General features: G+C 51.3%; 1 protein-coding gene across 1 annotated transcript in view; it reads right to left on the bottom strand.

Annotated features, from left to right (window-relative positions):
- LOC144783414 (E3 ubiquitin-protein ligase rnf213-alpha-like) overlaps window positions 1–26,621 on the bottom strand; it is a 2,376,820-nt gene that overhangs the window by 1,084,210 nt on the left and 1,265,989 nt on the right. Inside the window, exon 23 of the mRNA XM_078662402.1 lies at window positions 11,020–11,130. Coding sequence (XP_078518528.1) covers window positions 11,020–11,130 — 111 coding nt within the window. The remainder of the gene's footprint in view (window positions 1–11,019; window positions 11,131–26,621) is intronic.

Genomic DNA, 26,621 nt, shown 5'->3' with positions numbered 1-26,621 from the left:
CTGAGGAGCAACTAAACGACCTCACCCCAGGAACACTGATGACACATGGAATCCTAATAAATAACATCGCCCGGATTATTAGGAAAGGTAGGTCGGATGGAGCACCCGGCCCCAACGGACTACCTCAGGCCTTGTTTAAATCAGATGAAACGTTGTGGTCAGGCCTCCTCCTACCACTCTTCTTACACTGCAGGCTTAAAAATCACATCCCGGATTCTTGGAAAGGTGCCATCATTCATCTTGAAGCACTCCTGAGGCGGAAGCCGGGAGATTCTGCTCGTGATTTTAAAAATTGTGTATTTTGTTTCTGTGTATTTTAAAAGCACTTTGCACTAACTCTGAGCACTTTCTGACCTGTTTGCTGCTGGAGAAACACTAGCACAGCGGATTTTAGCGCTGCTGCAGCTGGGGAACCGCGCTGCCGCCACCGCACGCTCGACCCTTAAGCCACGCCCACTTTGAGGCCATGCCCACTTTCCCTGACCTTATAGTCGCGCTGACTCACGAGCGCGCCTAACAACTTGAAGCACTCCTGAGGCGGAAGCCGGGAGATTCTGCTCGTGATTTTAAAAATTGTGTATTTTGTTTCTGTGTATTTTAAAAGCACTTTGCACTAACTCTGAGCACTTTCTGACCTGTTTTCTGCTGGAGAAACACTAGCACAGCGGATTTTAGCGCTGCTGCAGCTGGGGAACCGCGCTGCCGCCACCGCGCGCTCGACCCTTAAGCCACGCCCACTTTAGAGGCCACTCCCTCCGCCCCCATATCAATGTGCCCTCCCCGGACGCGCAGCGGACGAGCGCAGCGGGAGCGCCGTTTCCGCGCCAAAGGCGCGCCTAAGGCAAGCCCGTCTAAGCCCGTCCGCGATCGTACGCGGTCCAGGGCCATACTCCATGCCCCTCAAAATGACCACGTACGGTGGAGCAAGCAGGAATTACTCACCTTACGCTGCGACATCAATGAGTCCTGCAAGCATAATCTACGAGTGGAGGATAACATAGGCTGAGAACACTGTCACTTCTCCTATGACCTTGGTAAGAATACGTCCAGCATGGACTACACTTTGCACTGTGGACTGCTTAATGTACGATCGTTACGGAAACACAAGTTAGACCTTTACGATCTACTCACTGAAAAACAGTGGGATCTCGTGTTTCTAACAGAGACATGGTTAGATAATGACTCCACATCTGATGCCCTTGAGGCACTTCCGGCAGGATACGCAATACGTAGACAGGACAGACCCACAGGCAGAGGAGGGGGCATTGCAATTGTAGTCCGAGAAAGCTTCTATGCCAATTAGACTGTTCTCCCATCCTGGACAGTGAAGCAGGGAGTTTCACTATTATAGTGAACAACAGTTACACGCTAAAGGGCATGCTAATCTATAGACCCCCAGGCCCTATAGCCAAGTTTGAGGAGAGTCTGGTTGATGGCATTATAGAGACCGCACTGTGCACGGATACATTTTTGGTTCTCGGAGACCTTAATTTACATCTTAACAACCCCTTAGACAGTATTAGCAAGAATTTCAGTCAGGCATTAGGAGCCCTCCAAATGAATTAAATTGTTAACGGCCCAACTCATCAGTTGGGTCACCTATTAGATCCCATCTTTGTCAACTGGAGGGAAGTAGAAGCCATGACACCTATACCCATCCCCTGGTCGGATCATCATTTAGTCCCTTTTTCTATACAAATCCCTGGAAGCAGACCCCCGCAGCCAACACCACTGTACCACCTCAGGCGAAAATGGAATACCTTCTCCCAGCCTAAATTCTGCGAGGCATTGACCAAAGGGGGGAGCCCTGGGGGGGGGTGATGCTGACACGGCCAATACTAATCTCTGCAAACGCATCCATGAGGCACTAGATTGTACAGCTCCTCTTCTAAAAACCAAATCTGGCGGCCGTGTACAAAAAACTGCCCCATGGTTTAACGACGAATTAAGAGCTCTGAAAACGGCACTGAAGAGAGCCGAAAGAGAATGGCGAAGGACCTTCTCCAAAGAAACCAGAAACGCCTACCTGTCTGAGAGGCTACTTTACCATAACCTAATCAGAAAGACCAAAACAGCTTTTTATACGCTCAGAATCAGTGAAGCTGGTAACTCAGTGAAAGAGCTGTTTCCTCTTTACAAAACTCTTTCGAGCGGAAAATCTGCAACCATCCCAGACGAGTGTTCGTCTGAATCGTGCGACAAGATCGCTGACTTCTTTGCAGAAAAAATATCTAAAATCTATTTGGCATTTCCTACTCAACCCATAAATGGGACAGAATTCGTGGAAAGCACAAGGGATTGGGGGGATAGACACAGACTGACCAACTTTGTTACCCCGCCCCCAGAAGATCTCATAAAAATCTGCAGATCTGTGAGGTCGGGCTCTCCACGGGACCCTACCACACCAAAACGTCTGACAGATAGTCTGGTGGTATTGGAACCATACATCAGACATCTATTAGACATGTCTTTTAGCACCAAGACCGTACCCAAAGATTGGAAAAAGGCGGTGGTTCTGCCGCTAAGGAAGAAACCCACTATCAGTTTTGAGAAACTAGAGAACCTCCGTCCAATCTCACTTTTACCTTACCTGGCTAAAGTAGCCGAGAAAACGGTTAATATGCAATTGATGGACTTCGTGGAAAAGGCTGCCTTACTACACGATACCCAATTCGGCTTCCGTCCCCGCCATTCAACGGAGTCTGCGCTCCTAACGGCGGTGGAGACCCTACGTCAGGGGGTGGATGAAGGTCATACCATGGCCCTCATCCTATTGGACCTGAGTGCAGCATTCGACACTGTAGCCCACGCCACCTTGCTACAGTGTCTGAACAATGGAGGAATATCTGAAGCTGCACTCCAATGGATCCAATCCTTTCTGAATGAAAGAAGCTTTCAAATCCGCCAAGGTGATTACTACTCCAGAGACATAGAATTGGGCCAGGGCGTTCCCCAGGGATCGTCACTGAGCCCAACTCTGTTCAATCTCTATGTCTCTCCAGTGGCTCCAATTGCCATGAGCCATGGATTAAACATTGTGTCATATGCCGATGACACGCAGCTGGTTATCTCCCTCTCACGTGCACCCGGACTTGCCATGGACAGCTTCAGGGCTTGCATGCAAGATCTTGCAACCTGGATGTCCATTAACTGCCTTAAATTAAACGGCAACAAGACCGAGGTGCTCGTGGTGGGAAGGAACCCTTCTGTCTGGTCGTCGGCGTGGTGGCCTCCATGCCTAGGTGAGGCTCCCGTGCCATGTCAGGAAGTCAAAAACCCTGGTGTCTGGCTCGATGCTGACCTGTCTTTTGGACCCCAAATAGATTGGGTGGCGGGTGTCTGTTTCGGCGTTTTAAAAACCCTACGGAAGGTCCTTAATCTCCTTCCTATGTCCGCCTGGAGAACGCTGGTACACGCTGGTACATGCCCTCGTCACATCGCGTCACTACGGCAACCTATTGTACCTTGGAGCAACCTGTAAGGCAATAAACCGCCTCCAGGTATTACAGAATGCGACAGCCCGCCTCATCTTAAAAATCCCAAAAAGATCGGATTCCAAAGCTGCCCTTCAGACCCTCCATTGGTTGCCAGTTAGAAGCAGAGTGGAATTTAAAGCCCTCTGCACCTGTCACCGTATCCTCGCTAAGAAAGCACCAACACCACTTCAGAACCTAGTCACTAGGTATGTACCATCACGCGCTCTGCGCTCTTCTCACGGAGGCCTATTAAAGGTCCCAAGGGTCAGAAGGGCCCGCATGGGAGGACGCTCTTTTCGCCATTTGGTAGCGAAGAGCTGGAATGCCCTGCCTCCTAATCTCTGCCTGGATTCTTCTGAATCCAGCTTTTGGAAGAACTTAAAAACATACCTATTTTCAAGATAATCATGCTCTCTTCTTGTTTCTGCTCTGAGTTTCTCTTCAGTTGTAGCGCGGGGACACGCTCTCAGCGTAACCAAGCGCTTTACAAGCTTCCCTTTATTATTTATTTATAAAAGTGGTAAAAGAGACAACCCAAAAAATTACAGAACGATAGCTCTCCTTGACATCTAATCAAAATACTATGCCAGCATTCTAATAGAAGAGCTAACTTCATGGTTTGAATCAACACAGCACCTTCCCTTTAACCAGACCGGCTTTCTAGCCAAGTCAGGCACAACCAGCAACCTACTCCCAATAGCCGTATTGACGGAGAAGGCCGACGTCCGTCGCATGCAACTATACTGCTGCTTCGTTGACTTCAAGGCGGCCTTCGACCGAGTGCCACGCGGTCATCTGTGGCAAAAATTGGCCCGCTGGAGTATACCTCCAGCCCTCTTACAAGCCATCATCCAACTCCACACACAGACCTGGATAAGGATAAAGTTAGGCGACGGGTCCCACGTTTCAAAAAAGATTCAAACAGGAAGCGGCGTCAAACAAGGGTGCGTCTTGGCGGACCTTCTCTTTAACCTGTTTATTTCCGACCTGTCCTCCATACTTGACAAAGTCAACTCGCATCCGCCTCAACTAGATGGGACCCGCATCATTAACTTGTTATACGCTGACGACCTCGTGTTATTGAGCCACACAAAGGTTGGTTTACAGAGGCTCCTTGATGAACTTCTATCTTATACATCTGAAAACGCCCTGGAATTGAACCTGTCAAAAACAGAAATAATTAATTTTAGCAAACAGAAACAGCAGAAAAGAAGGTGTTTTTTTACAACAAAATCATCGATACAGTGCCACACTACAAATATTTAGGAATTGTTCTCGATTCAAGAGCTTCCTTCATTAAACAAAAAGATGCCATCAAGGCTAAGGCACTGTCCCTGGAGGTCGCGTCGATAAAACTTTCAATGCAAACAACAAGAGAGAAAGGGTCAACAAGCCACTCTTGTACCCCTTTCCAATCAACAAAAGAGTGACAACCTAACTAGAGAGGTTATGTAGTAGTATAGTTTCTACCACCAGAACAAGTAAAAAGACAGTAGGGAGATAAGGTAAACATACTTAGTGTAAAGAAAAAGAACCCTCAGGCACCAACTAAAAGTCGGTAGCCAGTCATCTTCATTGGGTCCTTGTAGGAAAAATGATATCGAAAGGGTGTGATGAAAAAAGTGAATTTAAAAAGAGTGTGGACTACTCCCCAAACTGAAACTCTCTTTTAATAAGAGGGTAGTTCTCACTCCATTAAAACCAGTGAAGAATAGCGGACATATAAATGGTTATGTTAATTTGAACCATCACGTCCTTCAAGTTAGTCAGAAGAAATAAAGAAGAAAAGGGTCGACATGTTTCTGCTAAAGAGCTAATAGTCAGCTCAGCATTCATCAGGACCAAAAAGAAGTCTTCACTAAACGTTTGGCACACGCTAAGGCGCCTAAACTAAGTGGTGTGGAACAAAGGAACTTTACAACCTTAACTTTAAGTGTTGCACAGATGTTGTCTCCTTCGGTCTCTGCAAATTATGAGAGACAGGGAAATAATTAATTATTAATGGAGGCGCCCCTTAGGCTGGTGGCAGGGGGATTCCTTCACGCCCAGAGTATTTGCTTCCGGGCGACTGCCCGCCGAAAAACCTAACGCGTCCACATCCACAGCCTTTTTCTTTACACTAAGTATGTTTACCTTATCTCCCTACTGTCTTTTTACTTGTTCTGGTGGTAGAAACGATAAAACTTTCAAAACATCTACTAGGACCAAGCCTAACCCCCTTGCTCAAGGTGATGAAGGCCAAGATCACAAATTCTCTATCATATGGCCATGAGATTACGATGGGCTCGACAAACATCGTACTTAATAAATCAATCATCAGAATCTTCAAGCGAGCATGGCGTCTGCCGAGGTCTTCATCTCCGGCACAAGTCAGATTAGAGCTTGGTCTGCTAGACCACAGCGGTGTTGAGGCTGGTGCTTTCATTAAGTTTTGCAATAGACTGCGTAATTCCCCGGAAAACAGTCTTGAGATCAAACTCTGGAACGAAATATCGACCAGTACATCAAGCCAATAACATCGGCTCCACTTGGATCAATCTCTACAGCTCCTTGGAATTTCAGAATACTGGGGGACAAACCCTTCACAACAGGCACTGAAGAGCGTAATCAAGCGAAGCGTTCGGCTCTGGTCCTTCCATTCCGACAGTGCAAAATTATCCAGAAGGAAGCACGTTGGGCCATTGTCTCAGACTACAAACCGGGAATTGAGTCAGCCTACCTATCAAGTACATATTCAATTTTTTGGAAAGTCAAATTTATGGCCCTAAGGCTAGGCGAATGGCCTTTTTTAAAGCATTTACCGCAACGGCAGCACCCTTATCAGAAAATCGAATGCAGAGAATGTGGCTACCACTCTGAAAGCCTGGAGCACATATCCTGCGCATGCCCAGCTCTGCTACAAGACAGAAGGACCTTACTGAGAGCAGAGTGGATTAAATTAGGCATTTGTGCATGTCGTCAGGCAATAATGGCTGCTATGAATCAAGAAAATATAATCCTGAACATCCGGTTTACCAAATTTGTTGCCAGAGCTGCAAAAACTTTGGGAAAAGAAAAGGCAGCATTTCTTTTGCCGGTCGGCCCAGACATCACCCTGTAATAAGAACTTAAGCGGCCACCGGCCCCCCTCTGCAAGGCCTACATGGACACTGCGTTCAGCTCCCTAAACCCAGCTGTCATATTGACTTATTTCCCCAATTTAAACTTTCTTGAAACCACTCTGTGACTGCCATGTTATTTAATGAGCTGATCTGTAAAAGATAAACGCACATTCGGACAATTTTTATATTTTATTAAATTTTACTGCCAGACTATTGCACTGCTGTTGTATTAATCAAAGTTCCTTTTCTGCTCCTTTTTAAATTCATATATGTATACGTGAGTCATACGGTTTTAACATTTTGTAATGATTTTAAGTAATCAAACAATAAACTTAAAATTGGAAATTGGATGTTGTGTTTATTAGAGTGTAATTATGTGGTGTGTAATTATGTGGTACTTGGTGGTATTTGGAGTGTATGTTGCATGTAGGGCAGTGTAATTATGTAGCATATAATTATGTGGCAGTATGTGGTATTATGTGTAGTGTATTTATTTTGCATAGAGTAGATTGTAAGTATGTGGCGTGTTGATAAATACTGATGGCCGGATGGAATCTCATTTCAAAACAAATAGCAAACAGGTGCGTCAATTATATTCCGATATCCATTTCCATCTGTATGCATTTTACAGTTGCACGAGGTGTTCAGACAGAGCCTGAAAGCAGGAACTCTGTGCTACTTAAATCACCTAAATATAGAGCTTACTGCCCAGCTCAGCTTAGCCCCAAAAAATACAGGAACTTTAAGCAATACCGCCAATTCAGGAATTGCAGCCTTTTATGGAATGCCCATGGAGCTGCAAGGCTGGCACTACAACCCAGAAGCAGCTGCGTCCTCCCATCACTCTTCACCGGGTTATGCCCGCGCTCTGCCGTGCCGCTTATCCAGAAATGCCCATCTACCAATAGTATACACTAAAGATCTCCACTCGGAGTTTGATGATGGAAGTCTAAAATAACACACTAATTATTACAGAATTCCCTCGCTCCTCCTGATTTTGCCCGCAAAACCCTCTATGAAAAACTGGCAAAGGTGCAGCAAGAGATAAGGTATGCATATGATATGATTTTTACCGATACTGAGTTGTCTTTCCAAGATACACCAAGATTAATTAGAAAAACGACGGATCTTGAAATTGCACAGACTCCGTGGTTAATATAGTGAACTATCCCTGGGTAATTTAAAGAAATACTACTCGTGTATGATGACTTAACAAGAGAATTGATCGTAGATAGAAGAATAAAATGAGAGATGTATTCAAAACTATTTTTGACACCACATAAATCTTTTTACAGATATAATTGCAAAGCCCTGATGAGAGTCCAGTAAAAGAGAACTCGAAACGCGTCGGCAAACTTCTAGAGGCATCTGCCCTATTAATCTTCTAATAAAGATTTTAAAAAAGTTTATTTCCCCTTTTTTTTCAAAAAAACTTTATTGAAAACACACAAAAGAGTTATGTATATAAGTCGGATGATTTATTACAGTTAATTGCTGTTTATGTTTTGTGATCATGTATTGTTCTTTGTCACAGATGTAAATTTATACTGTAGAATGTCTTTTTGTAAAGCACAATCAGGTTTTAAGTATATTTGTAATGTTTAATGAAATGTCTGGTTATATGGCTATGATTTGACTAGGTTTTTACTTCTTCGTGTGAGAAAACAAAAAAGTATTTTCATAATAATCTTAAAAAGAAAAAGGTAAAATGAAAAACACCAAGATAAACAAGAATGTGTTTGTCCTCAGAAGTAATACGTAACTTTCAAGAAATTGAGATATAGGTGCACTTTCTTCAGTGTATATTTGTATTACGGCCCTGCCCTATCCTCGTCCTTTTGGGCCTGACTCCTTTTGTGTTTGCATCTACCAATAGTGACACCAAAGTTGGAACTGGGGGCATTGCTATATGGGCTACAGCCGCAGCCAGCACTACCAACCCCTCTGTAGCGCCTGGAGTGAAACCTGAAGGAAATCAAGTGAGCTGCAACAATCCTCATTTAAATTCACGCCAAGTGTATTTTTTGCATAGTAACCACGGGTATCTGTGGATTCTGGCCCGTCTGTCTCCGTGGATGGTAGGTGCTGTGAAGCGATGCCCTGCTGATGTCAGTCACGGGCGGCCTCAGCTGATCGCACACCGCATGCTTCTTCACAGAATCATTTCCTGTGATCATTCACGCCTGTGGCACAGGATCTCGTTAGCCCCCTTCTGGATCTTGAAACAAAAGCTCAGGCAGGTACTGGCTCTATTCTGAGTGGTCATTTTACTAATATGTGGCTTGGCAGCTCTCTGCACATCAGTTTCCTAGACTGAAGCTCACTGAAGCCCTCTTACGAAGCGCTCAACTGTGACGTCACTGCCCTGCCGGATAGATTTAGTGCACATGATGCCAACACTTAGAATGACCCCTTAGGTTTCAGTTACCTTGCGGTAGATCAAAGTTTCATGTAACCTGGTAAAATGAAGGACAGTGCTAGCCAGGAAGTTCACTAAGAAGGAAATGATAAGCAAATATATTTGTGTTCCTACCACGTCACATGTTTGACTAGGAGGTGTAACTAATATTGGGTCGAATTACCTTACCTTCTTTTATTAACTGACTAGCTAGGTAAGGCCTGCTAACCTGTACAAGCAGTGTGCAACCCTTGAGAAACCAGGAAAGAATACCATCGTCACCATTAAAGAGCATCAAGGCACACCAGATGGAGTGATGAGCACTGAACAATTCGAGGAAATGGGAGAGTTCATAGAATAAATAATAGATCAAGCGTGTAGTTAACATAGTGTTACATGTTCTATTTGGAGAATTTACCAACTTACGCAGAGTGCCTAAACTAGTGTATAAATGAAAAGCGAGGTGCTCTTGCACACATTTATGGATCTTATGAAGGGAACTAAGCGGGTACCCTCGCGCACTCGGTGTAGAAAAACAAAAGCGTGTTAGTCTTTTCGAACCTGGGACGTGTACATTTTAGGAGCATAAAATGTATTCCCGACAACCGAAGGTCGAAAGAGGGAGAAATAGCACCCAATTTTAAACAAATGTGTGGCTCTGTTAGTAATGATCCAACACAGCGAATGAAACCTTTAGGATTTCAATGAAAACAGGTGTGCCTCAGAGGGAAACTTAAATGAGAATGCAATGAACAATTTCCCCCCAAAGCTAAACTTCTAACTTAGCTTAGATAAAGGGCTTAACTGCAATGAATGGGGCCAGGTCTGGAAGCGCCGGTAGGGGGGCTCGGCGTCCTGCGGAGTCTAAAGAGGGCCTGCTACCAAGGTGGAAATCCTCGGCTCGCCTCACAGCGCTGCGCGGCCTGCACAGGAAAAGCTGCCAGCGGACTTTGTGCACTTAGATTTCCTTCCAATTATGTGTATAGGAAGCGGGGGAAGGCCCTATGGAAATGGGCATTGAGCGGATATTGATAGCGTGGTTTTTGGGGAGGCCCGTAGGACGTGAAGCGGAACTCGAGTTGCCATACACTGTAGGATGAAGTGACGATGACACCCTTGGCACTGTGCACGTTCATATGTATTAAATATGTTTATCCGTTAATGTTGTAAAGTTGAAGCAGTTGTAACTTGGATTTAAAAGCATATTTCGTGTTATTGCGCACAAAGACGTAGCATGGGTTCAAGGGTCTGTCGTAAAAGTCAGTGTTCCATTGATGTATAAGATCCTCCTGGTCACTGAGTGACTTTAGAAACCAGCAAAAGTGCACCAGGGCCAGTACGACCACCATCTGTTTCCAATTAACGCGACCGCGAGACTTAAGCGCTAACTGGAAACAGATGGAGCTGGTGTTCGCTCCCGAGCACCCCAGGCCAGGGGACAGTAAAGACGGGACATGCACCCACCTTGGGCCAATTGCATGCTGTCTGTCTTAGAAAGACGCATGCATAGGCCAATACCGGGAGATTAAAAAAAAAAAAGCACAAGCGTGTGTTCAGAGTTTTAAAGCCCTTACTAAAGCCTCGCAGAGCAGCGCATGCACGCTGGCTCAGGCGAGACCTAAAAAAGATAGTAGAAAGAAAAACACATTGGCAATGTAAAATGTTACCCCTCAGTCCTTGCACTGAAGTATCTTTCTTTTTAGGCAAATGTGCAAAAGTGCTAAAGACAAACGGTATCACTCACAGTGTGCGAGTGCCGATGGCTGACGTGGAATGATCTGCTGCTCTACAATGTGGTGGGCAGAAGCAAAATGTGAATGACAGCTGAATAGACCAAAGGATGAAGAGACATAACCCAGGGTCTCTCTATAAATATATGTAAGATTCATTTACTTTTAAACAGCTTGATTATATGCGGTCCTGAGATAATATAGCTGCAGCTAAGCCAAACCTAAACCGCAATGTAGTGTGCAAGGTGCCCCATCTGCCAAGGACAACAGGTTGCTTGCCATAAAATGTGTCAAGTAACTTTAAAACACAGTACCATGAATTCAAAATCAGGATCATGTTCTTTTATGCGGATAATGGTGATTGTCATATCTTGATAACTCTTTCCGTAGATCAGGAACTTGTCAATAAAAGTGCTTTCTTCCGTCTGCAAATGAAACAGAAATGTACATAGCAGTAAGGACATTACAATTAGCGATTTAATGCATACAGAACAGTGCATGTTGTGTTCAAAAGCTGTGTATTCCGGTAACATGCAGAGCTTCTTAACAAGTGCGGGGACTAGTAACCTCTCAGAGCAAGCAGATTCCCCTGGTGCTGGTTTTGCTCAAAGGCTTACCCATGTCCTCTTCTACTGTAGTCAATGTGGCATCATTCTTACCACCTACCACCGTTTACAAATACATTTGTGTGCCCTGGGACAGACATTTATATCAGATTACTGACGTTATTAACGTTGACTCAATTCAAAAAGCTTTATTTCGACAATGTTGTCATAAAAGCAAGAACAGCTCAAATACAAATTTCATCTGGAGAGTTAATCTATCAAATCACTATATTCAGAAGGATATAAGAAAAATGTAATTTCATCAGAGTTTAAAAATCGAAAATCTTATCAATAACGACACCTGTAAATCACATCAAATGCACTATATACAATAATAACATAATGTGCAATTATTTAAAGACACGACTCAGAAGGAGAAAAACCTTGAGGTAAATAATTATCCATATTGTTGCTGCCAGGGATCAAATAAACAAATAAAATCAGACATACAGTAAAGCACAAGTTACTACTTGTGTAACGATATATCTGTAAGAGACATTAGTTAGTATTAGATTCCTTACCTTAGAATATCCCCTGGCGTCAGACTGGATCTGGAAACTTTGGCGTAGCAGTACCCTTGCGCGTCGGTAGGCGTCGTCTGCGGCTGCGCGTCTGTCGTCGGCGTCGTGGGCGCCGTGATGACGTCGTCGGAGTACTTAGACGCCGCCTCCGGGTGCTGATGTCAGTTCTTAGACACAGCTTTTCCGCGCCAGAAACGCAGAGCCATGTTAAAAACCAACACTGGTGCCATTGAAACTAGGGCCCTGAAAGGGGGTAACCCTAACCCTAGATATCGGTTCGCAGAACGGGGAGGATGGGTGGGTCAGTAAGGAATCTAATACTAACTAATGTCTCTTACAGATATATCGTTACACAAGTAGTAACTTGTGCATCTGAAAGAGACACGTTAGTATTAGATTCCTTACCTTAGAATAGATACCCCAGCAATACCAACCCCGGTGGTGGGTCTGCGAACCAATAATCACACCAGAAAGTCCTGGAGGACAGAACGGCCAAAGAAGCCATCCCTCCGGACTTGGCTGTCGAGGCAGTAGTGTCTTGCAAACGTGTGCAGCGAGGCCCACGTAGCTGCCTGACAGATGTCTTGTAAGGGCACTCCCCGGCCCAGGGCAGTTGTAGTCGCCGTGGCTCGGGTGGAGTGAGCCCGTAAGCCAACAGGGGGCTCCTTCCTAGCCAAGGAGTAGCATGCCTGGATACACAAGATGATCCACCGGGAGATGGTCCTCTTGTGCACCCCTTTCCCCTTCTTAGGGCCCACGTAACCAACAAAGAGTTGGTCATCCACCCGGAACTGGCGTGTGCGATCCAAGTAAAATGAGAGCGCACGTTTTGGGTCCAGACGGTGGAGCCGCTCTTCCTCTTTAGAGGGATGCGGTGGCGGGAAGAAGGTTGGCAAGGTGATAGACTGCCCGATGTGGAAGGCTGTGACAACCTTGGGCAGGAAAGATGGCTTAGTACGCAACACCACTTTGTCCGGATGGACAGAAAGGAAAGGTGGAGTACAAGAAAGAGCCTGGAGCTCACTCACTCTCCTGGCAGAGGTGATGGCAACCAGGAATGCTGTCTTCAGAGTAAGAAGGCGGAGAGGACAGTTGTGAAGTGGCTCAAAAGGAGCGCACATCAGAAACGTAAGAACCAGGTTCAAGTCCCACTGAGGCATCACAAATGGAACAGGAGGGAATGTGTGTGTGATGCCTTTTAGAAATCTACTTACAATAGGGGACTTGAACAAAGAAGGTTGATCAGGCAGCCTCAGAAAGGCTGAAAGGGCAGAAAGGTAGCCCTTGATAGTGCCCAGAGCAGAGCCCTGCTGGGCAAGAGAAAGAAGGAAGAGAAGAACCTCAGAGAGAGGGGCAGCAAGAGGATCCACAGCCTTTTCTGTGCACCATGCCATAAATCTGTTCCACCTGCAGGCGTATACCGACTTTGTGGAGGGACGCCTGGCTGCCAGAATGACCTTACAGACTTCAGGAGGCAAGTCAAATGGCCTCAACTGTCGCCGCTCAATCTCCAAGCATGGAGGTGGAGACTGGACAGGTTCGGGTGGAGGACCGTCCCCTGCTGCTGCGACAGAAGGTCCTCCTGAAGAGGCAGACGAACCGGGGGATCGACTGACATACTGAGTAGCTCTGGATACCAGTACCTTCGTGCCCAGTCCGGAGCCACAAGGATGACTTGGGCCCGGTTGCGCTTGATCTTCTTCAGCACTCTGGGAAGAAGTGGTATAGGCGGAAAGGCGTACAACAGACCGCAACTCCACTCGCGACGAAAAGCGTCTCCGAGCGAGTGCCGCCTTGGAAATTCCAACGCGCAGAACTGATGACATTGCGTGTTCTCTTCGTTGGCGAATAGATCTAACCAAGGCTCTCCCCATCGCTGAAAGAGGCCTTGCGCCACGTCCGAGTTCAGACGCCATTCGTGATCCATCATGCACCGACGGCTGAGCTCGTCCGCCCTGGCGTTCAAGCCACTGCCAGAGGCGCAGAGCCTCCTGGCAAAGGGTCCACAACCCCACCCCGCCCTGTTTGTTACAGTACCACATGGCGGTGGTGTTGTCCGTGAACACCTGTACTACACTCCCCCTGACAGAGGGGAGGAATGCCTTCCGCGCTAGACGAATCGCCCGTAACTCCAACAGGTTGATGTGGAGTCGGGCCTCCGCCGGAGACCAGAGGCCTCTGATCTCCGCCTCTACCGTGTGGCCACCCAATCCCTGGAGGGACGCGTCCGTCACAACTACGTGCTCCGGTTGGGGAAGGGAGAGGTATCTGCCGCTGACCCAATCGCGGTCCGTGAGCCACCACTGCAGCTGTCTCGCAGTGCCCTCCGAGATCAGGACGTGGTCGGACAGGTTGCCCTGATGCTGGGCCCACTGAAACTTCAGGTCCCACTGCAGAGCCGGCATCCGCCACCTGGCGTGATGCACCAGTAGGATGCAGGAGGCCATCAGCCCCAGAAGCCGCAGCGTCAACCTGACCGAGACCCGGGATAACGGCTGAAAGATGGGAATCAGAGCCTGAATATCCCGGACCCTCTGTTCGGGTGGATAAACCCGAAACCGCGCTGAGTCGAGAACCGCTCCGATGAAAAAGAGCTTCTGAGAGGGGCACAGGTGTGACTTCGGCACATTGATGGAGAACCCCAGCCTGTGCAGGAGATCTGCCGTAGTCTGGAGGTGGCTGACGACTGTCTGGGGCGAGCCCGCCTTCAACAACCAGTCGTCGAGTTAGGGGAAGACTGAAACCCCTAACCTGCGCAGATGAGCTGCGACCACCGCCATCACCTTTGTGAACACCCGTGGGGCGCTGGTAAGGCCGAAGGGGAGCACGGTATACTGAAAGTGCTCGTGACCAACCGTGAACCGCAGGTAGCGCCGGTGGGCCGGCAGGACGGGGATGTGGAAATAAGCGTCCTGCAAGTCCACTGCTACCATCGAGTCTCCTGGGTCCAGGGCAGCTAGGACCTGAGCCAGTATCAGCATTTTGAACTTCTCCTTCCGGAGGAAGTCGTTGACGTTCCTTGGGTCCAAGATAGGGCGTAGGCCCCCCTTGCCCTTCTTGGGTACCAGAAAGTAGTGGGAGTAGCAACCACATCCTACTTCTGGCCCTGGAACGCGCTCGATGGCCCCCTTGGCCAAGAGGGCCATAACTTCCTCCTGCAGAAGTCGCAAATGATCCCCCGATATACGGTGGTTCTGCGGTGGCATGGCTGGAGGAGTCGCCTCGAAGGGGAGGGAGTAGCCCCTTCGGACGATTTGCAGCACCCACCTGTCCGAAGTGACAGTGCGCCAGTGGAGGTGGTGATGGCGAACCCTGCCCCCCACTGGCGTCACATGGGCCTGAAAGCACGGACTAGGAGGGTTTTGAGGCGGACACTGCGGGGGAAGGTGTGGACTGACTTTGCCGTTGTCCTCGACCGCCGGGACGGCGGTTCCCACGGCCGCCACCGCGTTGGGTATTACCTTGCGGAGCGTGGCTGGCAGCACGTGTGGGTACACCCCTTCCGTGGCCACGAAAGGAGTGAAAGGCAGCCGATTGCTGGCGTGGGGCCGAGAGGCCCAAGGACTTGGCCGTAGCCCTGGAGTCCTTAAAGCGCTCAAGTGCATGGTCTGCCTTGTCGCCAAAGAGGCGACGGCCATCAAACGGCATGTCCATCAGAGTGTTTTGGACATCGGCCGAAAAGTTGGCGGACCTCAACCAGGCATGGCGTCTGACCGCCACCGTCGTTGCCATCGCTCTACCTAGCGAGTCGGTGGTTTCCAGCCCAATATTTGGCTGCATCCCGGCCCTCCACAAGGGCTTGGCCGAGTTTGGCCCGTACCTCCAACGGACACTCTGGCAGCACTTCCGCAACCGTATCCCACAGAGAGTGGGTGTAGCGGCCCAAGAGGCATGCGGTATTGGAAGACCGCAGACCCAGACTAAGGGACGAGAAGATCTTTTTACCGTACTGCTCGTACATCTGGGATTCCCTGTCCGGCGGTGCCGACGGGAATGCGGTCTGGGAATTGGAGGCCTGGATGACCAGGCCCTCGGGGTGGGATGGGTGGACAGGAAACATGGGTCGCCCGGGGCTGGGCGGTGGCGTCTGGCCACGTTCCTATCTACGGGCGAACCCGTAGCGGGCTTGGACCAAGTGCCCAGAAGAACGTTGGTCAAGGCCTCATTAAAGGGCAGCAGAGGCTCGGCCGAGCTTGACTGCGGTTTAAGGACCTCAGTGAGGAGGTTAGTCCTCACGGCCGCGACGGGGAGCTCAAGGCCCAAGGCCTTGGCAGCCCTCATCAACACCACACTGTAGTTTGCGCCCTCCTCCGAAGCCACGGAAGGAGGGGAGACAAAACCAGTGTCTGGAGAGGTGTCCAGACCACTGGCCTCCCCAAGGTCTCCTGCCCAGTCCTCATGAGACTGACACTCTCGGGTCAGAGGGTCCTCAGACCCCTCCCAATCCCCTTCATCACCCATCTCCTGATACTCAGGGTTTTCAACCAATGGGGCCTGTTCATAGAAGTGAAACTCTCCAAACGACGTCTGGAGCGGCGCCCATCGGGGCCGTCCCGACGTCGGAACAGGAACGAAGGAGGTATCGGGGACGGCGCCGAAGGCGACACCTGATGGTCCGACGCCGGGGAGGTGGTAAGGTCCACCGGCGACGATCCAGATCCCGAAGAAGGTCTAGGGGGGTACCGCGGCGCCGGGCCCGAAGGCGCCGGCGGCGCCGGGACTGCTGGACCCTGCGGCGCCGGGCCCGAAGGCACCGGCGGCGTCGGGATTGGGGGGCCCTGCGGTGCCGGGTCCGAAGGCGTCGGCAGCGTCGGGGCCGAAGCACCCGACGGCGTCGGGGCCGAAGCCCCCGACCCGCTAGAGGCCCCAGACGGGTCTGCTGGGCCCGAAGGCGCCGCGGAGCCCGTCGGAGGAGAGAGTTTCCTCATGGCCATGAGGAAGCGCTCGATCTCCTCTGGCGTCGCGTGTAGCCCAGGGACTGTAGGGTGTGGAGCTGGACGCGGCTCCCGCGACACCGACGGAGCCGCGTGGGTGGTGTCACCCGATCCCCCGGCCGCATCGCGCGAGCGTAGGGGGGAGTCCGAAGAGCGATGACGCCTCTTGGACTTCTTGTGCTTCTTACCTGACGACGACTTCGACCCGGAGGAGTGCGGCCTACTCTCGGAACTGTGGTGGCTCCGAGCCCGCGACCTGTCCCTCAACCTCCCGTGGGACCGAGACCTCTCGCGGCGCGGGACCGACTGCCGGAGTTCGAGTCGCCTGCGGGACCGCTCCCGCCTGGCTTTCAAAGAGAGGGCCCGGCAGTCGGAGCAGGCCTTGTCGTCGTGGTCGACGCCTAAACAAGTTAGACACAGGTGGTGAGGATCCGTGACCGACATCGTGCGGTCGCAATCCTCGCAGTGTTTAAAGCCAGGCATCCCTACGGCACCGATCGGAGTCGTAGACTTCGAGAAATGAACAAAAATTATCCAAAAAGTTAGTCAAAAATTGACTATGGGTTACTGCTTTTTCCAGATCTGCGCTTGCTGGCGCGGAAAAAAGAAGAACTGACGTCAGCACGCGGAGGCGGCGTCTAAGTACTCCGACGACGTCATCACGGCACCCACGACGGACGCGGAGCTGCAGACGACGCCTAGCGACGCACAATGGTACTGCTGACGAAAACTTTCCGGATCCAGTCTGACGCCTGGGGAAATTCTAAGGTAAGGAATCTAACACTAACCTGTTTCTTTCAGATTTTATATGCTGTTTCTATGTGGCCTACATTGAATGCTGTGTGGTGAGTCCTATGAAATATTTCTCCCCACTGCCGCTCGCAAAGGAGTGTTTGTTTGTTCGTGCTGAAAGCCCTTGGGATAGCGCTGGTGAAGAGAAGAGAGACGCTCCGCTGAGCAAAAGTGTGACCGTAAGGGGGACGGGACTGCGAGGCCAAACAGGCTGTGCGCACAACACCTAGCACACCTGCCGCCTCTTCCCGGGACTCCTCCCCTCCATCACCGCCTACTTTACTCCTTGCGGCCCCCGCTCCGCGGGTGCCGCTCGCAAAGGAGTGTTTGTTTGTTCGTGCTGAAAGCCCTTGGGATAGCGCTGGTGAAGAGAAGAGAGACGCTCCGCTGAGCAAAAGTGTGACCGTAAGGGGGACGGGACTGCGAGGCCAAACAGGCTGTGCGCACAACACCTAGCACACCTGCCGCCTCTTCCCGGGACTACTCCCCTCCATCACCGCCTACTTTACTCCTCGCGGCCCCCGCTCCGCGGGGGCCGCTCGCAAAGGAGTGTTTGTTTGTTCGTGCTGAAAGCCCTTGGGATAGCGCTGGTGAAGAGAAGAGAGACGCTCCGCTGAGCAAAAGTGTGACCATAAGGGGGACGGGACTGCGAGGCCAAACAGGCTGTGCGCACAACACCTAGCACACCTGCCGTCTCTTCCCGGGACTCCTCCCCTCCATCACCGCCTACTTTACTCCTCGCGGCCCCCGCTCCGCGGGGGCCGCTCGCAAAGGAGTGTTTGTTTGTTCGTGCTGAAAGCCCTTGGGATAGCGCTGGTGAAGAGAAGAGAGACGCTCCGCTGAGCAAAAGTGTGACCATAAGGGGGACGGGACTGCGAGGCCAAACAGGCTGTGCGCACAACACCTAGCACACCTGCCGCCTCTTCCCGGGACTCCTCCCCTCCATCACCGCCTACTTTACTCCTCGCGGCCCCCGCTCCGCGGGGGCCGCTCGCAAAGGAGTGTTTGTTTGTTCGTGCTGAAAGCCCTTGGGATAGCGCTGGTGAAGAGAAGAGAGACGCTCCGCTGAGCAAAAGTGTGACCGTAAGGGGGACGGGACTGCGAGGCCAAACAGGCTGTGCGCACAACACCTAGCACAACTGCCGCCTCTTCCCGGGACTCCTCCCCTTAAACTCCTTCCGGTATATGATCTGTTACCAAGCACGCGTGAGCGGTACGCGTGTGCTGGACGAATCCCGGGACAAAGCCCGGACCAAGGGCGGACCCTCTGAGACCCTCCGAGACACGAGGAGCCAGGGCCGGGCATACCCCCTTGCTCAACAGGTACTGTCTGTTCCCTTCATTTCTTCTCATCACCGTTATACATTTTGGCAACTATCTCTTATTACCCATAGATGGCCACCACTAACATTGAGCAACCCATGCAGGATAATCAGGGTTTGCTGCTCAATGGGACTCTGGATAATTATATTTCTAAATCATCACCGGATATTACTCGGGAGATTGCCCTGGCGGAGCGGCGGGCTGATCGCCGCCGTTCCGTGGAAAGTATAAAGAAGGGGTCTGCTTCACTACCTCTAACCCCCGCGACTGGTCCTCTTGATACTGTCACTCGTATGATAGCCAATGAGTCGCCTCTTATATTGGATAGCTTGCTCCCGGAAGTAAACATGGCTGTACTCTCACCTGACACTGTATCTAGGTCGGACACGATTGGCTTGCCTGGATCACCGATCGCAAGTAGTTTAACGACACCAAAGGGAGATGTTTCGTTACAATTGCACGTAGCTCGCAATAAGGCCAAAAAATTGCCGGTTACGGGGAAAATTTATGGTCCACCGCCGAATAAAAAACGGCGGAAAAGGTGGGATCCGTTGCAACCCAAATTGAGCTGTTCAGACTTTGGGAAAAAATTGGCTATGGTTGTTAAGAATCGCTGTGTTGTACAAGCAGATTTAGAGGGGACCCATATTATATCTACACCCTCAGGACAACTTAATACATCTGTAGACAAGGAGGATAGTATGGTCACTGATGTAATTGATGATGTTCATATTGAGAACAAGGGTCCTGTGTCCCTACTTGATATTGAGAACCTGATCAAATCTTATTCTGCATCTATTTTAGAGAGGTTAATGGAAGTGGAGTGTAGACTGTCTAAAATTGAGAATGTATTGGTCAAACAAGATCTTGTAGGCCATAAAGGTGTTATTAATGTCGCTAGTAAAACATCTAACATTGCACCTCAAACCCTGTCAACCACAGTCCAACCACCTCCATCTACTTCCTCTTGTATTGTTCCTAGCCCTTCCCCAATTACATCTGTCACTAAACCTACGGGGAATATAGTATCAGCGATTGTCCATCATCATGTATCCCCTAGTTCATCTCAATTAAAAATTGCTGATCATTTGCTGGGTAATGCCATAACCAAAACTAGTGACAATACATCTAAAAGTACTAGTAATTTATCTAATCTGGTTTTGTCAAACCCAACAAGGGAGACGAGGGAAACTAGTCACACCTGGGGGAAACCAAAAAGGGTTCTGCTGCCCGAACTTCCACCAGAGGCAGTACCCTATGTGGTAGTCCTAACAGGTGTGCCGGTCCTCGAACAAAATAAGAGGGAGGGTTTCTTTCAATTAAAAAATAAGATAACGCATTGGCTGAGAATGCATAGGCCAATTGCAAACCATATCAATGGGGAAATAGTTCACGTTCGCCACCTTGAATGGTTGGGGGGCAGAACCAAAGACATCGACGGGGACGTGGTGGTTGTGAACTTCAGGGATCCCATTGCGGTACATTACATATTGAACTGGCAGATGGGCAGTTCCAATAACATTATAACTCCAAGACCCCTAACGTACTTTTATCCTAGGTCAGTGGTGTTTCCATCTCAGTATCCCCCTTCACACTGCACAACTCTAACTCAGCCATCTAATTACCCTTTTGTACAGAATGTTGGGAATGTTGGGAGTAATCAATATGCTCAGTATCCTCCGACCCAACAGGGTATGAGAAGTACGTATTATCCCCCTTGTCATGCGATAGCCCCTGACCCCCTGGGATGGAACTATGTTCCAGTTAGAAATCAAAACTTCCAAAACAGAAGGATGGACCATCTCAAACCCTTCACACCACTGGAAACGTCAAATCGATTTGATGTTTTCAGTGGTCTTGATAACTGTGATTGAAGTTTCCCGAGTGGGGGGGATGAGGGAAGAGATATGAGTAATCCCATAGTTCCGGGAATTGCAAATGAGTGTAACCCATTGTCAACTCTAGCACCCAGGCCTCCGGTTAAATTTGTAACTTACATCACAAATATTCCCGAGGTACAGGTAGAACCAACATGCCCTCCAAGGAACTCACTTCCCGAGGAAATATCCTCGGTAACCAAATTGGCGTCATATATTGGTGGTAAGACGCCAAGGGCTAATATTGTTACGCCCTCAGTACTTGGGGTGCCAGTTAACCTGGTTTGTTGGAACATAGCCGGGGTTGCTGGTAACCTGAGGGATCCCGAGTGGGCTGCTTTCATAGAATCTTTTGATTTTTGCTTACTCCAGGAAACATGGGCAGTTGATATTCCCCACAGGGTAGGCTACAAGACTTATGGTATTGGGGCAATACCCTCTAGAAGTGGAAGGTCGTCGGGGGGTCTCTTGATTTGGGCAAAAATCAATTTAAAGGTTAATATTGAGGTAATAGACGTGAATTCTGCAGATATCCTAGTACTAAAAATAACAACCTCCAATGGGAATAAACTATTCCTAATAAATATCTATAACAGGCCAACCCCCTCTTCAAAGGAATCTCCGACCGTTTCCAAGCTGGATTGTTTTCTGAGAGGGTTGGATCCTAGGGAGGATCTTGTTATTTTGGCTGGGGATCTGAATTGTAACTATGAGCCAATTTCGGGCCTAAGCGAGATTTTTGAGGAAGAAGACCAGGCAAGGGCGTGGTTACGGCGCCGACCGGGATGGCTGCGTGAGCGAGTTGCTCCGCGCCGCGTCCCGTCTTTCATCCTGCCGAACATTGCCCCGGATCGCCTGGTGACCGGAAATGAGGACCGGAGGGGCCGCTGCCCTGCTGGGGAAGGTCTGAGCCCGAGCGGAACCCTGGCTGCTGGGCGCGGGTGGCCGTAGTGCCCAGCTCTCTCCGACGAGCGAACAAAGGCAAGATGGCGGCGCGACCGGCATGATCGCTCCGAAGGCAGAGCGGTGAGGAGCACAAGAGCAGCGGCGGGCGCCTGCGGCATCCCCGAGCTGCAGTGGTTGGTGCAGTGACCCGTCGGAGCGGGCCCCAGACTGTGGAGACGCTCGGTGGGGCTGTTGGTAGAAAGGTCCCCCCCCTCCCCCCACCCGGACCCTCGATCGAGGCGAGAGCGGCGCCTGGGAGGGCGCTGAGTTGGCAGAGGCACTGTTGAGCTGTGGGGCCGCTCACCGGCCGGCCGACCCGCGGTGGAGACCGACAGCGCACAGAGGCGAGCAGCGGACGGCTGGGGCGCTGTGAGAGTGTCCGCCCGGGGCGCCCGCGCGTCCCGGTTCAAGAGGGGCACGGCGGCGGACCTGGACCTTGCTGGGGGTCCTGCCCGGTGGAGAGCGCAGAAGCGCTGACCGGACGACGAGGTGCTGGGTTGCACATGGTGTAGTGCAGTGACCTGTGTTACAGGGGGCAGTGTGCTGGGTGTGCCCTGGGACCCACTCCATGGACTGGCGGCCTTTCGGCGAACTCTGCTCCCCCTGGCCGTAGCGAGCTTGGAAGACGCTCTGTGGGAAGCTGAGGCGGCTTGGGAGGTCCCTCTGGTTCGGTTACTGTCGACTGGCCGGGTGTGGGGGCAGTTGGTGCCACGCACTTCCCCTTGCCTGGGGCTTGACGGACCGCTCTGGCTGGGGCTAAGCGTTCCTGGTGCGCTTAGCCATTCTCCGCGGGGGCGGCCTGAGAGGCTAAATCCCTACACGCAAGATGGCCGCGAAGGGAGATGGCGCCGCCGAATCGCTTGAGAGGGGAAGCCGGGGTTCAGCGGATGCGAGTGGCGGCTCCCCAACCGAGGCCTCCACGCAGGAACAGAGGCTGAACCTCCGCCTGGATACTATCCTGGCCGCGATCACTGCTACGAGGGATGAGTTGCGCCAGGACATTGCGCAGGTGGCGTCTGGCCTCGGCCTGCTGAGGGCGGACCATTCTAAATTATCTGATCGTGTGAAATCCAATGAGCTACTGCTTCAGGAGCTGAAACCGGCGGTGGTCACGGCGGAACATAAACTCGATGACGTTGTCCGTCGCCTAACGAATCTGGAGCGCCGCACGGAGGACGCGGAAGGCCGCAACCGCCGGAATAACGTGCGGGTGGTGGGGCTACCAGAGAAAATTGAGAAGGACGATGCGATATCCTACTTGGAGGACTGGTTCCGCACAGTGGTGGCGCCGGAGGGCCTCTCCCCCTTCTTCTCCCTGGAAAGAGCGCATAGGGTGCCTGCGAGGCCTCCTCTGGAGGGCCGACCGCCTCGGCCGATGGTGGCCAGACTGCTGCATTATAAAGACCGAGATCTGCTGATCCAAAGGGCGAGAGATCGTGGGCCCTTCCAGGTGGACAACAGTAAGGTGACGATCTTCCCGGACTATACGCAGGAGGTACAGAGGAATAGGGCCTCCTTCTTGCCGGTGAAAAAAGAACTGAGAGAGGAGGGGGTTCAATACTCCTTGCTTTTCCCGGCTAAGCTGCGGGTCATCGTTGATGAGAAGTCGCACTTTTTTCAAACACCTGACGAAGCGTGGTCATGGCTGGAACTATATCGTGCAGGAACGGATCGGGCTCATAGGCCCGCCAGGGAACGAGAACAGCCGATCAGGGTCAGGAAGTCGCAGCGCATTCGCTCCAGGAATAGGCGCCAACGGGCCGAGCGTGAGGCGCAGATACTTGCAGATCGAAAGAGTGCGCTGGAGGCCACAGCGACCATCACGGGATCACAACGAGATGATGCCTCCAGGGGTTCGGCTTCGGGGGACGACGATGAGGATGAGAAGACCGGCGAGGAAGATTTGGAGGGGGGGGGGAGCGCAGGGGCCGGAGGTTACCCCGCAGACATCGGATGGTATCTTTAATGGATGAAGCTCGTGGTTGCTGAACTTTTGTCGGGTATGGACGCTCATGCCTTCTTTTGGACTGCCAGGTATGGGGCTGCATTAGCAGCGTGGGACTGTGGGCGCGGGGTGGTTGCTCTGTCGTCCTGGCTCGGGGCTCCACAGCCCTCATCAGACCCTTAAGGTCTTCTGTGGTGTCGACCACAGATTAGTGTGATGTGTTGGGTGTTTGAGGTTTGGAACGGGGCTGAAGCTGGGTTACTAGGCCCTGTCCTGGGGAGGGGAGGAGTGGGAGTTGTGGGGGGTGTTTTAAGGGGGTTGTTCAATTGCTGCAATGCGGGTCACAGTTCTTGGCGAGCGCCACTGTTGGGATTGATGCTCTATGGGGACGTTACCTGATTTGAAATGTGTCACATGGAATGTCCGGGGTATTCGAACTATGGTCAAGCGCCATAAGGTGCATGCCTACTTGGTGAGGCGGGGAGTGCAGATAGCGATGCTTCAAGAGACCCACCTGACGCAGCTGGAGTGTGGGGCGTTGCAGAGGAGGTGGCGGGGTCAGGTGTTCGGCACGACTTATTCGGCGTTCGCCAGAGGGGTGTTAATATGGATCAGGGCGGGCACGCCGTTCCAGGTCACAACTCAGAAGATCGATCCGGAGGGTCGTTATGTGGTGGTGGAGGGGAGGCTGTGTGGTAGGGAGGTAGTGCTGTGTAACATCTATGCCCCCAATGTTGATCAAGCCCATTTCTTTGAGGGATTGTCGCGCTCACTAGCATATTATTTGGCGGGCCCGGTATTGCTGGCGGGGGATTTTAATTCTATTTCGGATGTGCTGTTGGACAGGTCGCACCCACCATTAGCTGACTCACCAGTGCGCAGGCTTGCTACTCATAGGAGGGACTGGCAGGAGAGGTGGGGCTTGGTGGATGTCTGGCGGGCGCAACACCCTGAATCTAGAGATTACTCTTATCACTCTGCCCTGCATGATCTGCATGTTCGACTGGATTCAGTACTCTGTTGCGAGTCTCTAGCGCCGATGGTAACTCATTCTGAGTATCTGGCTAGAACCATCTCGGACCATAACCCTCTGCTGATATCTGTACAATGGCAGCTGGCGAGGTCGGCGGTCCCTTCATGGAGACTTCGCCCGGAGACGCTGGAGGATCCGGCGTTCTGTGACACGGTCCGACAGGGTATAGACGAATACTTCGCGGTTAATGATGGGTCAACAGAGACTAGAGCGACTGAATGGGACGCGATGAAAGTGGTGGTGAGGGGGATATGTATGGGTCGGTTTCTGACTGTGAGAGGTACAGTGTTGAATGACCTCGCGAAGGCAGAGGCAGTGCTGAGAGGGGTGGAACAGCGGCGGCCCGAGCGGCCGGAGCTGCAGGATAGCCTGTTGCGTGCTAGGGAGGCGGTGGCGACGGAGACTGAGAGACTGAGGTGTTATGATTATAAGCTGTATGCGGTGAAAGTGCATGACGAGCGGGATAAAGTGGGCACGCTCCTTGCGAAGTTGGCTGATCCGAACCCTAGAGGTTGTCCGGTTATGAGTGTGCGCCAGGAGGATGGGGAGGTGGTCTATTCGCAATCGGTGGTCCTGGGGCGCTTTCAGTCCTACTACGCGAACCTATACACCAGCCACCTCGAATTGAGTGCCGCGGATATAGGCGCTTACTTGGCTCGGATCCCTCTACCGGTGCTAGAGGAGGAGGACGCGCGGGATCTGGGGGGCCCAGTAACTCTAGCAGAAATCAGAGGAGCGATTAGTCATATGGCGCGGAACAAAACCCCTGGGGTGGATGGGTTGCCGATCGAGTTCTACGCCAGATTTATGGAAGTGTTGGCCCCCAGACTGCAGGTTGTCTATGCGGAGGCGAAACAATTAGGGAGGTTGCCTGACTCTATGACGGAGGCGCTGGTTGTACCCCTGCTGAAACCGGGCAGGGATGCGTTGGATGTTTCTTCCTTTCGTCCGTTGTCTATGCTGACTGTAGACTATAAGATCTTGAGCCGCATCCTGGCCACCCGGCTCCTCCCCCTGATGACCTCTCTGGTGCATAGGGATCAGGCGGGATTCATCCCCTCGAGGAGCACTTCGATGAATATCCGCCGGCTGATTGGGGTTATTGATGGTGCTGCCCTGGCAGATCCAGGCCCGGTCGTGCTGACGGTTGATATTGAGAAGGCGTTTGATAGTTTGGAATGGGATTTTCTGGATGGTGTCCTGTTGAAGTTCGGAGTTGGGGAGGGGTTCCGGAGTTGGACGAAAGTGCTTTATTCGTCGGCTAAGGCGAGGGTGCGGTTAGGGACATTGGTGTCCTCGGTTTATCCGGTCTGCAGGGGCACGAGGCAGGGTTGCTCGCTGTCTCCGTTGCTCTTTGCTTTAGCAATGGAGCCGCTGGCGGCGCAGGCGAGGCAGGGAATCGTTTTTGAGGGGATTGCGCTGGGGCTCGACTCGCATTATATCTCGCTGTATGCCGACGACTTGCTCTTGTATTTGGCAGACTCTGGGAGGGCTCTTGAGGGTGCAGTGGATATGCTGGACAGGTTCGGGAGGCTCTCGGGTCTCAAGGTGAACTGGACTAAGGCTTGTGTGTTTCCGCTACGGAAGACCACGCTCTGCCCCCAGCTCACGAGGCCGGTAGTGTGGGAGCCCTCTTGTTTTGTTTATTTGGGAGTGCGTATATACCATGACACGGCTGACCTCCTTGAGGGGAATGTGGGGCGCTGCGTTAGGGCGCTACGAGGCAGTATGGACTTTTGGGCCTCTCTCCCGCTCTCTGTACTGGGCCGTGTGGCGCTGCTGAAAATGGTGGCACTCCCGAGGCTCCTTTATTATTTTAGAACACTGCCGGTGTGGATCCCGCAGGGTGTCTTTCGGGAGTTGAGGTCAATGGTGACCGGCTTTCTATGGGGCCGCGGCCGCAGGCGAGTAGCATTGACCACCCTGATGCGACCCAAGTGC

This window comes from Lissotriton helveticus, chromosome 9 (genome assembly GCF_964261635.1).
Source record: "Lissotriton helveticus chromosome 9, aLisHel1.1, whole genome shotgun sequence".
Taxonomy (NCBI): domain Eukaryota; kingdom Metazoa; phylum Chordata; class Amphibia; order Caudata; family Salamandridae; genus Lissotriton; species Lissotriton helveticus.
This window is presented reverse-complemented; position numbering and strand designations above follow the sequence as displayed.